Source organism: Portunus trituberculatus, chromosome 48 (genome assembly GCF_017591435.1).
Source record: "Portunus trituberculatus isolate SZX2019 chromosome 48, ASM1759143v1, whole genome shotgun sequence".
NCBI lineage: Eukaryota > Metazoa > Arthropoda > Malacostraca > Decapoda > Portunidae > Portunus > Portunus trituberculatus.
The window spans coordinates 13,424,444-13,435,042 of record NC_059302.1 but is presented as its reverse complement, the minus strand read 5'-3'; the positions used below and the strand labels follow the sequence as shown (position 1 = coordinate 13,435,042).

The 10,599-nt window shown below is 41.9% G+C and overlaps 2 protein-coding genes across 2 annotated transcripts; one reads left to right on the top strand and one right to left on the bottom strand.

Annotated features, from left to right (window-relative positions):
• The first annotated feature begins 4,701 nt into the window (after window positions 1–4,701).
• On the top strand, window positions 4,702–6,893 carry LOC123498696. The gene is made up of 3 exons (XM_045246052.1): window positions 4,702–5,083; window positions 5,733–5,883; window positions 6,459–6,893. Exons 1-3 carry the CDS (start codon window positions 4,732–4,734, stop codon window positions 6,772–6,774), a joined length of 819 nt encoding a protein of 272 aa, XP_045101987.1. The 5' UTR covers window positions 4,702–4,731; the 3' UTR covers window positions 6,775–6,893.
• Window positions 6,894–8,177: 1,284 nt separating this feature from the next.
• LOC123498415 (putative nuclease HARBI1) lies at window positions 8,178–8,852 on the bottom strand. Its single transcript, XM_045245522.1, has one exon. It carries the CDS (start codon window positions 8,850–8,852, stop codon window positions 8,178–8,180), a length of 675 nt encoding a protein of 224 aa, XP_045101457.1.
• Between the last annotated feature and the right edge of the window lie 1,747 nt (window positions 8,853–10,599).

Sequence of the window (10,599 nt, the reverse complement as noted above, 5' to 3'; positions counted from 1 at the left end):
GCAAATAACTGTTTCCATGAATACACACAAATGGCGAGATCCAGAGCGCGATGGTCGTGTTGGGCTAACGAGGGAGAAACTGCCGTGCATTGTAACAGTTAGCTACTCGCCCACAATTATTGAGGAAAAAGTAACAAACAGTTGATAGGGAAAAGAAATAAACATAGAGTAATAGCACAGCACATGAAACAATCAACAAAGCAAAGCAAACATTGAATACATAAAAGTAGAGATTTAATATAACCAAACAAATAAGTCAGTGTCCTGTACTCCATTCACGTAGAATTGGAGGAAGTGTTGCCGTTGTCCGTATCACTCATTCCGTCACGGTAATATTGTCATTTCTTGACACGCGAACACGATAACACTGCCACTGACTGGCTTGTTTTAAAAAACAAGCTTCGAAAATTACTTTACTCAAAACTAAACTATTATTCATTTGTAAAATATTGCATTTGTCATTAAAACCCAGTACTTTATATCAGCACATTTATTTTGCAGAAACAACACTGGTTTGCGGCACGTTTCTGGAAACAAGACGGGAATGCATGGACCAATCAGCGATGGGGAGCGTCAGTCAGTGGCAAGGTTAACATGCTCACGTGTCCTCAAGTGGCAGAATCTGCGACGCGGTTCATAATTGAGTTTATGATGCAGCAAGTAAAGGAAACACTGGACCTGAGTGAGGAGGTGCTGTTGGAGTGCTCAGGTATAGTGGTGTTGGGTGAGGAAAGGTTACGAAACGCCAAGTCTTAATCTGTAAGAAAGCAACTGAGGGCGAGAAACCGAACGAACCAGTTACTTAATGGAGAGACAAACAAACACAGCTAATAACAAAAGCTGGTTTCCATGTTCTCACCTCCACTTCCCTTCAATCTCCCTCCCCCAACCCATCTCTCTCTCTCTCTCTCTCTCTCTCTCTCTCTCTCTCTCTCTCTCTCTCTCTCTCTCTCTGACGCCTCCTCTTCTCCCTTCCATCCCACCCGACTAATCCTCCCCTCCTGTCCTTCTCTTCTTCCTAATCCCTCTCTCCCTCCCTACCCTCTCCACCTCCACTCCTTTCTCTTTCTTCCTCTGCCCTCCTCCCATTCTCTCTCCTCATCCTCGTCCCCTCTCTCTTTCCTTTCCCCTCAGTCGCTTCTCTCTCTACCACTGGCCCCATCTTGTGAGGGTGATATAGAGGAAGCGTGCGCGGCTGCTGTTCAGTGGTCGTGCGTTCGAACCGCTCAGGTAAGCTTTTTCACAGTAATCCGACGTGGCTGCTTCTGTGAGTGAGGGATGGTGGGGATTGAGCCAGCAGGTCTTCCCACTGACGCACAAAAGGCCCAGAACTCGGGTCTATCCACTACATATTGATGGGTAGTTTTAACGTTCTCACTGTCCCCTCTCTCCATGCCTCGTATTCAGAAACGCTTTGCTTTCTCACCACGATTATTTTCAAAGGCCACGGAGATTATTGGCCGAGGTGTCAAAACCGTTTCTCCTTTCGATAATGCAAAATTATTGTTATTATGCCACTGGAATTTTAAAAAACCCTCAAAAAATCCGTGTAGGTTTAACTATAGAGCCTTATGAGTGTTATCATGTCACTCCCGGTAATCTTTAACTTTTAAACGTTTCTCGTTCTCTCTATCGTCTCTCTTTATCTCCCACTCTCTTTCCTACCTGCATTTTCCCTCTCCCTCCCTTCCCTAACCCCTATTCTATACCTCATCCTTTTCTTCCTCTTGCTCCCTCTCTTTCATTCCCTCCCATCTTTCTTCTACGACCAATCCCACCTTTCCCTCCTCCTTTTCTTCAAGTTCATTTCCTCCGTAAAGTGTGACACCACAGAGGTTTCCCTTTCTCTCCCATGTCTTCTTTCCAAGCCCTTCGTCCCTAACCCTTTATCTCTCTCTCTCTCTCTCTCTCTCTCTCTCTCTCTCTCTCTCTCTCTCTCTCTCTCTCTCTCTCTCTCATATCCTATTCAGTTTCCTCTTCATTCACCCTTTCCTCCTCTTCCTCCTCCCCCCTCCTCATCCTCCAAATCCTCCTCCTGTGCTCCTGCGGGTATTCGGTTTCCTCCTCAAACCGATAACAGGAAATATGGGGCTGGAATTGAGAGAACGCGTCTTTCCCCCAACATCCACCTTCCCTCCACAACCCGCCCCTCTCCTCCTATTCTCAGCCACCTGCATCAATATCTGACTCCGAAGAACTTACTACACACACCGCTGCCACCATTTGTTCATTTTGTTTATTTACTTTTTCATGCTAGTTTTTTTCTTCAGTGGTTTTGGTGGGTGAGTCATACACGTACTACCATATACTGAGCTAAGGTGTCTTGGCTTGGTGGGGTTACGGTATTAAATTTCTGCACACACCGCTGTTTCTATTTTTTTTTTTTTTTTTTTACAAGGGTCTCCTCCAGAGGTTAGGGTGGCCGAGTTATACACATACTACGATATACTGAGTTAAGGTGTCTTGGTTTGGGGGGTTGTGGTGTTGTGAAGTTACTGCACACACCACTATAACTTTTTTCTTTCTTTTTATTCTACAAGGGTCTCGTCCAGTAGTAAGGACGGGTGAGCCATATACTATTTCATGCTTGGTAAGTGTCCTTGACTGCTGGTGAGGGTACAACTCTTCTGCTATATTCCATACTTATTTTCTGGCAGATGAACCCAGATCGTCTCCACCCAGGCGAAGATTTGGACCTCAGACATCTACCCCATGTACCACCAATTGGTGGCCCTCTCAGCGTCCAGCACAATATATTAGGCTCCACTGGGTCTACTTCTTGCTTCATCTCTTGTCTACTCTACTCCATTTGCTGCTTATTTGCGTTTTTGTTGCTCTTTGTTCCTGTGTTATCGTTTTGAGTTTCCTCCTTATCCATGTTAATCACTTCCTATATTTTGAAGTTATATGCATCAATCTTGGACTATTTTTTCATTAGCCTTTTACTTGTTAGATTAGTAGTTTATGTAGTTGTAGTATCTCTGCTACACATTGGCACGGTTGAAGGGTCATGATTCTCTGTCCCCACAGCCTCACATCACCATATTAGACAAAACGCTAAGACATTTAAGCTACAGAGGTGGCGTGATGTACGGAATTAAGCCCCGCGTGATCACTAAACATTGATGATGATGATGATAATGATGATGTTGGCAATGATGATGATGATGATGATGATGATGATGATGATGATGATGATGATGATGATGATGTTGATGATGATGATGATGATGTTGGCAATGATGATGATGATGATGATGATGATGATGATGATGATCTAGATCGTCCGTGCCTATTATTCGTAAACATCATTCTGAATCAACAAGTTTTAGTAGCTAAGTTTTCTTGCTAAGGTTAAGTGAAGTACAACACTCACCGTCTTTGAGATTAATAACTTTATATTTGGAAACTGGTAAGAAGGAAAATATTTACTGAGTCTCTCGTCTTACCCACTACCATTACCATTGCCTTGTTCCACGACGATGACTTCCTCCCTCCTTCTGCATGCATTGGAAAAATAAATAAGCTTATCTGACAAGAGCCTTTGTGATGCATCTTTCAAATCATCCATCAGTCTGTTGCCTTTCCTTGCCATCTCGCATCGCTTCTGTTGCTGTGCCTCACATACGTATGCACAAGTGATACAATTCAGCGATATAATAGAATCATTCTTATCCAATACTCAACTCTCTTCATCTGTATAACCATGTATTCAGTTATTCCATCATTCATATTACTCAAGGCGATGGTGTGTTGGATGGTTCAATTCTTGTTTAGTGGTATTAAAAAAGTTCTTCCTCTGGCGAGGTTGTCATGGTACATTTCCACACACTTCTGTTGAGGAATTCTTTTTCGTAACATTTAATCAATATATTCAGTGGAGCCTCCATAACATAGTATACATTATACACCATGACTCTAAGCCATCAAACACTACGGCCCGTATTCTCAACCTCATTCTCTAAAAGGATTATTTTTGAAGTCTTGAATATTACTAAATCAATTCTTATAAGTGTTTTTTTTTTTTCTCCACTGATGGTACACAATCTTTGTTAATCCCCTCATTACTATGGGCATCATTTGTTAGCATCAAGGGTATGATGAAAAATGTTTACAACAGCGCACAGAAAAATATGAGAGAATAAATGATTAATTTTGCTTTTTTTAGCAGAATGAAAATAATTTCAGAGGGTGTAGTAAAGAAAGAAAGAGGGTGTAGTAAAGAAAGAAAAGATGCAGGTGAGTAGGGGAAAATTGATTTAGTAGTAAAACGATTAAACTACGACTAGAATCATTATAATTCCCTTGAAAATCAAAATAACTTCCACTAAAGCCTTTGTTAAGCAGTCGAGATCAGACCACGAAGTGATGCAGACCTGAGGCCGTACCACCGAAAATACTCAAGTGTATGAAACGGCTTACACTTAACAGCAGTGCTAGAGCACTTTGTTAAGTAGAGCACTTGAGTGGTACCTATGATTATACTTAACGTATGCTGAGTGCTCACTAAGTAAAGTATTGGCGTCAAAGTGAAAGTTCAAGATTCAAGTATGAAAATAGCACTCAAGCAAAAAAGGAAAGCTATAATATTAGGGAATGTGACACCATTAACAATTTATAGTTCATATTTCTGCTTCGATAATCTTAATTGAAGTTTTTACTAACCCCAAGCGTTAAAGGAAATAACGTAGCATATGTTATATTGATATTTATAATCAGCTGTTTTCGTGGATGGTTTGTTTACACTCGTCACTCTTTCCCGCGCGCCAACACGACCATCACACAGCAACTCTTCTCATTAAAATGGAGCACACTCCCAAGAGAAATGCCAACTGGTCGAGAGACGAGGAGTTATTGCTACTGCAACTCGTGGGCGAGAGGAAAGAAGTGATAAAGGGCAAGTTTGGCCCAAATCTCACAGTAAAACACAAGAGACAAGCATGGATGGAGGTCACCGAGAAGCTGAATAGTGCGTTCCCTTGTGTTCGACGATCAAGAGAGCAAGTGGAAAAGAAGTGGCAAAATCTCCTATCAAAGGGGAAGAGTGCACTTTCAGCAAGAAAGCAGCAGCACCATAGAACTGGTAATTATATTTCTTTTTACAATAATAGCTCCTTAATTAAGACATGTTTACCCTAGTAATTACCTTAAAGAACAACCTTAAATAAACTTGGTATTAGGGAGGGCTATGAAGTTCAGGGAATTGTGGGGGTAAAAAGCAAGTACTGTAATAATGATTTATAGGTTTAGAAACATGTAGAATAAGTGAAATAAGTTCCATATTTATATGAAATGTGCGTTCTTCCCCACTTGAATGTTATTATATGATCAAATTATGAGGTATTTGAAATTCAGTTGCTGTATTCTCTATGAGGCGAAGGACACTTTTCTAGACAATAGGTTAGGTTAGGTTAGTGTTTAAGTTAGGTTAGGTTAGTTCCTTCAGCAATAAGAGATGCATTAATGAATCTAGGGAAACTTATAAGGATGGCTAAGAGTGACTTTTTTGTGTTGCATGCATCACAATAGAACCATTAATGCATCTCTTATTGTTGTATATCATTATGATGTGAAAATAAACCTTTACCGTCTTTTGAAAAAACATTACTTGTGAATTTGGTATGAAGCATACAAACTTTGTCAATATGTAGTGCAGGCCACAAATGATTTAATAAAACTGTAGCACTATTATACCTTCCAACAAGGCTTCTACATTTTTCATTTTTACTCAGGTGGTGGTTCTTTACAGAAGACTACTGCTGGAGATGACACCTTGACAGACCTGATTGCTGACATTGTGGGACCCGACAATGTCTGTATTACAGGGGTTACACTGGATGGTCCTGCTGATGCAAGTTTGATTGGACTAGCTGACACTAACAGGTATTAATGAAATCTTTGTGTTTCTCATTATAATTTTTTTTTTATTTACTGTCTTTATTAGTATTAGCGATTTTTAATATTGTCATTACAAAAATATTATAGGAAGTGGCTATTCTTACGGTACCGTAATCCTTCCTACCATGGTTATTTTTGCAACACTCGCTTTATGTCTGGAATGCTTCGTCTTGCTTATACGTAAACGTGTCACAAAGGCAGGTTACGCTATGTAGAGTAGGGAAGGGCTGGGTAGATTGCGTTGTGTAGGTTAGATTAGATTAGGTTACCAGTGAAATCGATTGATCGACAACTCTAACATGGCAGACGCCCCTGTTTTAACAACCAAGCTAATCTACCTATCCTAATCTAATGTAACCTAACTTCGTGACACGTTCAAGTATGAGCAAGACGAGACATTCCAGATGTAAAGCGAGTATCGTAAAAATAGCCACACGAGGAAAGATTGTGGCATCGTAAGAATAGCCACTTCTAATGTTATGATTGCTCTTTTTAATGGTTGTCATTTTGTAGGAAATGTAAGTTATGCTTTAACAAAGCCATTGTTTGCTTCGTCTCAGATTGGATTATGAGGTGACGATGGAGTTGACAGATGATCCAGTCGTGAACTCCGCTCCTCAAGCTCTGCCACCACCTCCTCAGTGTAATGTAGGCTCAGCTAGTGTAGCTCTTCCTATCGAATTGTCCACATTGGCAAGCAGAGGGCCTCCTCCTCAACCTCCTTCTCAACCACCCATGAACCCTGTATTTGAAGCAGGACTTCACAGTGAGCAGCATGCAGAGGCAGTGAGGAAAGTGCTGCATCAAATGGAAGAAGCTTACAGGGCTCAAACAATTGCTTGGCAGAACATTGCCAAATACTTTTCTAAAGATTAAGCAAGTGTGGTTGAGAAAATAAAAGGCTGCAATAGTATTATGCTTTTAATTATCCAGATTTCCCCATCCCTTTCTCATATCCATCCACTTCCATGTGAAACAGCTGGTGAATGTGTGCTCCAAACTGCATGCATCAATCTTCTTGGCTGTTGAAAAGAATAAGATGGAAGCATTAAAAGTGGAAATTCTCTCTCTCTCTCTCTCTCTCTCTCTCTCTCTCTCTCTCTCTCTCTCTCTCTCTCTCTCTCTCTGTGACACTGATCGATCCGAAGAACCAAACAAGTTCTTTGTTCAGCAATGATATAGAATTTAAACTTGTAAAGAAAAGTGTACATTACATAATAATGTAGACTTCATGGTTTATGAGAAAAATAAATACATAAAAAGGTAACTTCATACTACTGATGACAAATCCAATTGTCAATTACAACACTGAATCAAAATAAAACTTACTTAAAGTGAATGTTCACAATGTAATCCCTGAATCTGAGACCGTCTCTGGCTCGTCCAGGCTGCATTGGCTCATCATGACCAATAGCATGTTGTATTTCTTCCTCCACCACTGGTCCATCTTGCACGGGTATATCCAAATTTCTTTCCATGCACAAGTTATGCAGTGCAGCACAGGCCATGATGATCTTGCAAGTTTTCTTAGGATTGACTCTAATCTCTTGGTGTAGAACATTAAACCTGCGCTTCCACTGCCCAATGCCACGTTCCACAACACACCTGGTCTGCTTGTGTGCCCTGAAAGAACATTAACCATAATGATGTAAGTAAAAATTGGGTAAATTTACAGTTTAGTTTCCTATCTCTACCCACACTCCTCCAAAACCACCAGCAAGCTTGGGGAATCGTGGGTTATGGGTGGGGGAGGCAAATTTAGGTGATTTTGACCCCAAAAAAAGTCTACGGGAATTTTTTTAAATACCCTAAAAAATACCATTTTTATAATTACCCTAAAAATCCCTACATATAGGGATATTTTACCTACATCATCGTATTTCCCCTAAACTGGCCAGGGGGCTGCGTCCCCCAGACCCCTAAAGTAACCAATCCTAACCTACACCTATTCTAACCGGGTAGGCACTGCCCCCCCCACGGACCCTCCTGAACTAACCAAACCTAACCTACACCTTTTCTAGCCTCAGCGTGGCCATAACCACCTAGTATCTATTGGCTTAAACTGTAATAGAACCAAAATTTATACGTTAATACCCTAGTCAGAGCTAAATTGAACTTTAGCAGTAAATATGCAATATAGAGTGGTGAATGTGCTCTTTAACTTTTTCAACTTGTTGAGTTAGGCACCAATGTTATATACATAAGACTAACCTGTTATATGCTTCCTGTGCAGCAGTTTGTGGCTGGAGGTACGGAGTCAGTAGAAAGCGTTGGCACGGCTACCCACTGTCTCCAAGAAGGTAACAGCCAGCAGGTACAATTCCTCTCTCAAACCTGATTTTAAGGCCGCTTTCACTAAATATCCTGGCATCATGAGTAGCTCCGGGCCATTTTGCTACCACATCCAGGATCCTGTACTTAGCATCAAACACAACTTGGGTATTGTTGCTGTGATAGTTTTTCCGATTCACGTACTCGGCCTCATACTCCTTGGGAGATATAAGCCTCACGTGAGTCCCGTCAATTACTCCTACTACTCCCGGAAAGCCACTAATGCCCATGAATTCAGCCTGTTTTTCTGGTATTTCTGCTTGCCGGGTTGGGAATTTTACAAAACGGCTGATGAAAGTGTCGGTCACAAGGGCGTCCAGTGTCTCACCAATCACTTTACTGATGGTTTGCTGCGATAAACCCAAGTCATCACCATTACATAGTTGCATTTTCCCCGTAGCCAAGTATCGCAGTGTCGTGAGCACTTTCATTTCCCCACCAACACTGTTGCTCCTGTTTGTAGCAGGTGATATTTTGTCCCTCACCATATCTGTCACTAGCAGAATCCCCTCACGATCCAATCGATACCTCTTTATCAGTTTTGCATCGTCGTACATATTCAGCACGTCTTTTCTGACCCTGTGTTGCCTTGGCCTGCGAGCTCTTTCCTGTTGGGCGTCCATCACGGTTGTTTATTATGGTAGGTACAGGAACACTTAAGCGTTGCGGGGAATACGGAAGTGTCCTCCTCGGGGACCCTCAGCGCTAAGTGTACTTTGGCACATTCAGTGTTTTGGTTGGTAACACTTAAGTATTTTGCCAAGACTTGAGTGCAAGATTCAAAAAACGTCGTCTGCTAAGTGTACTTTGCATCACTGAGTATTTTCGGTGGTACAGCTCCTGGACTCCACAACTGTATTTACAACACCCTCCAGTGTCCTTGAAAGGGAAGCTACCGCTGGATGTAAAATTTGTTGTTTACCAAGGTTTGTACGCAGGTTTTCATTGCAGGTTTCGCTATCAATATTGCAAAGACAGATTATGAATATATATATATATATATATATATATATATATATATATATATATATATATATATATATATATATATACACACACACACACACACACCAGCAGGCGCCCGTGGTGAATTACACACACACACACACACACACACACACACACACACATATATCTAGAAGATGAGGCCATATGAAGAAAGGCAAACCTGGTGTGTAATTCACTGTTTGATCTGCTGCAATCTGTCGAGACAGCCAGACGTTACCCTACGGAACGAGCTCAGAGCTCATTATTTCCGATCTTGGGATAGGCCTGGGACCAGGCACACAGCACACACCGGGACAACAAGGTCACAACTCCTCGATTTACATCCCCTACCTACTCACTGTTAGGTGAACAGGGGCTACACGTGAAAGGAGACACACCCAAATATCCCGGCCGGGGAATCGAACCCCGGTCATCTGGCTTGTGAAGCCAGCGCTCTAACCACTGAGCTACCGGGCTCAGTGTGTGTGTGTGTGTGTGTGTGTGTGTGTGTGTGTGTGTGTGTGTTTACCTACTGTCACCCAGTTAGCCATTCTCTCAAGGAAAGAGCTCAGAGCTCATGGTGACCGATCTTTGGGTAGGATTGAGGCCACTCACACACCACATACCGGGCCAGCGAGGTCACAGCCCCAACCTACTTGCTGCTAAGTGAACAGGGCTACACAAACATAAAGCTCGTCCATTTGCCTCGCCACACCGGACACTGGAACTCAGGCCTTCTATGTTGTGAACCGAGAATGCTGACCACTATAATATGTTTCACTGTTTGTTTGATCTGCTGCAGTCTCTGACGAGACAGCTAGACGTTACCCTACGGACGAGCTCAGAGCTCATTATTTCCGATCTTCGGATAGGCCTGAGACCAGGCACACACCACACACCGGGACAACAAGGTCACAACTCCTCGATCTACATCCCGTACCTACTCACTGCTAGGTGAACAGGGGCTACACGTGAAAGGAGACACACCCAAATATCTCCACCCGGCCGGGGAATCGAACCCTGGTCCTCTAGCTTGTGAAGCCAGCGCTCTAACCACTGAGCTACCGTACCGGTGTGTGTGTGTGTGTGTGTGTGTGTGTGTGTGTGTGTGTGTGTGTGTGTGTGCAATGGAGCAATCCGTATTTTTACTTTAGCAGAGATCTTACTTCCCACATCCTCTGATTTATTTTATATATCTTTCCCTCTATCCTGATATTATGTCTTTCTACTTTACAAAGAAAAAATAATAATAAATAAATAAATAAATAATAAATAAATAAGAATTTTTCCTTATTCTATTTCATCTTTTCTAATACGACACGTATTTCATAGCGTCCTTTATAAGTTCCCTGTTTTCGTTTTTAAATAACTTAAAAGATGTTC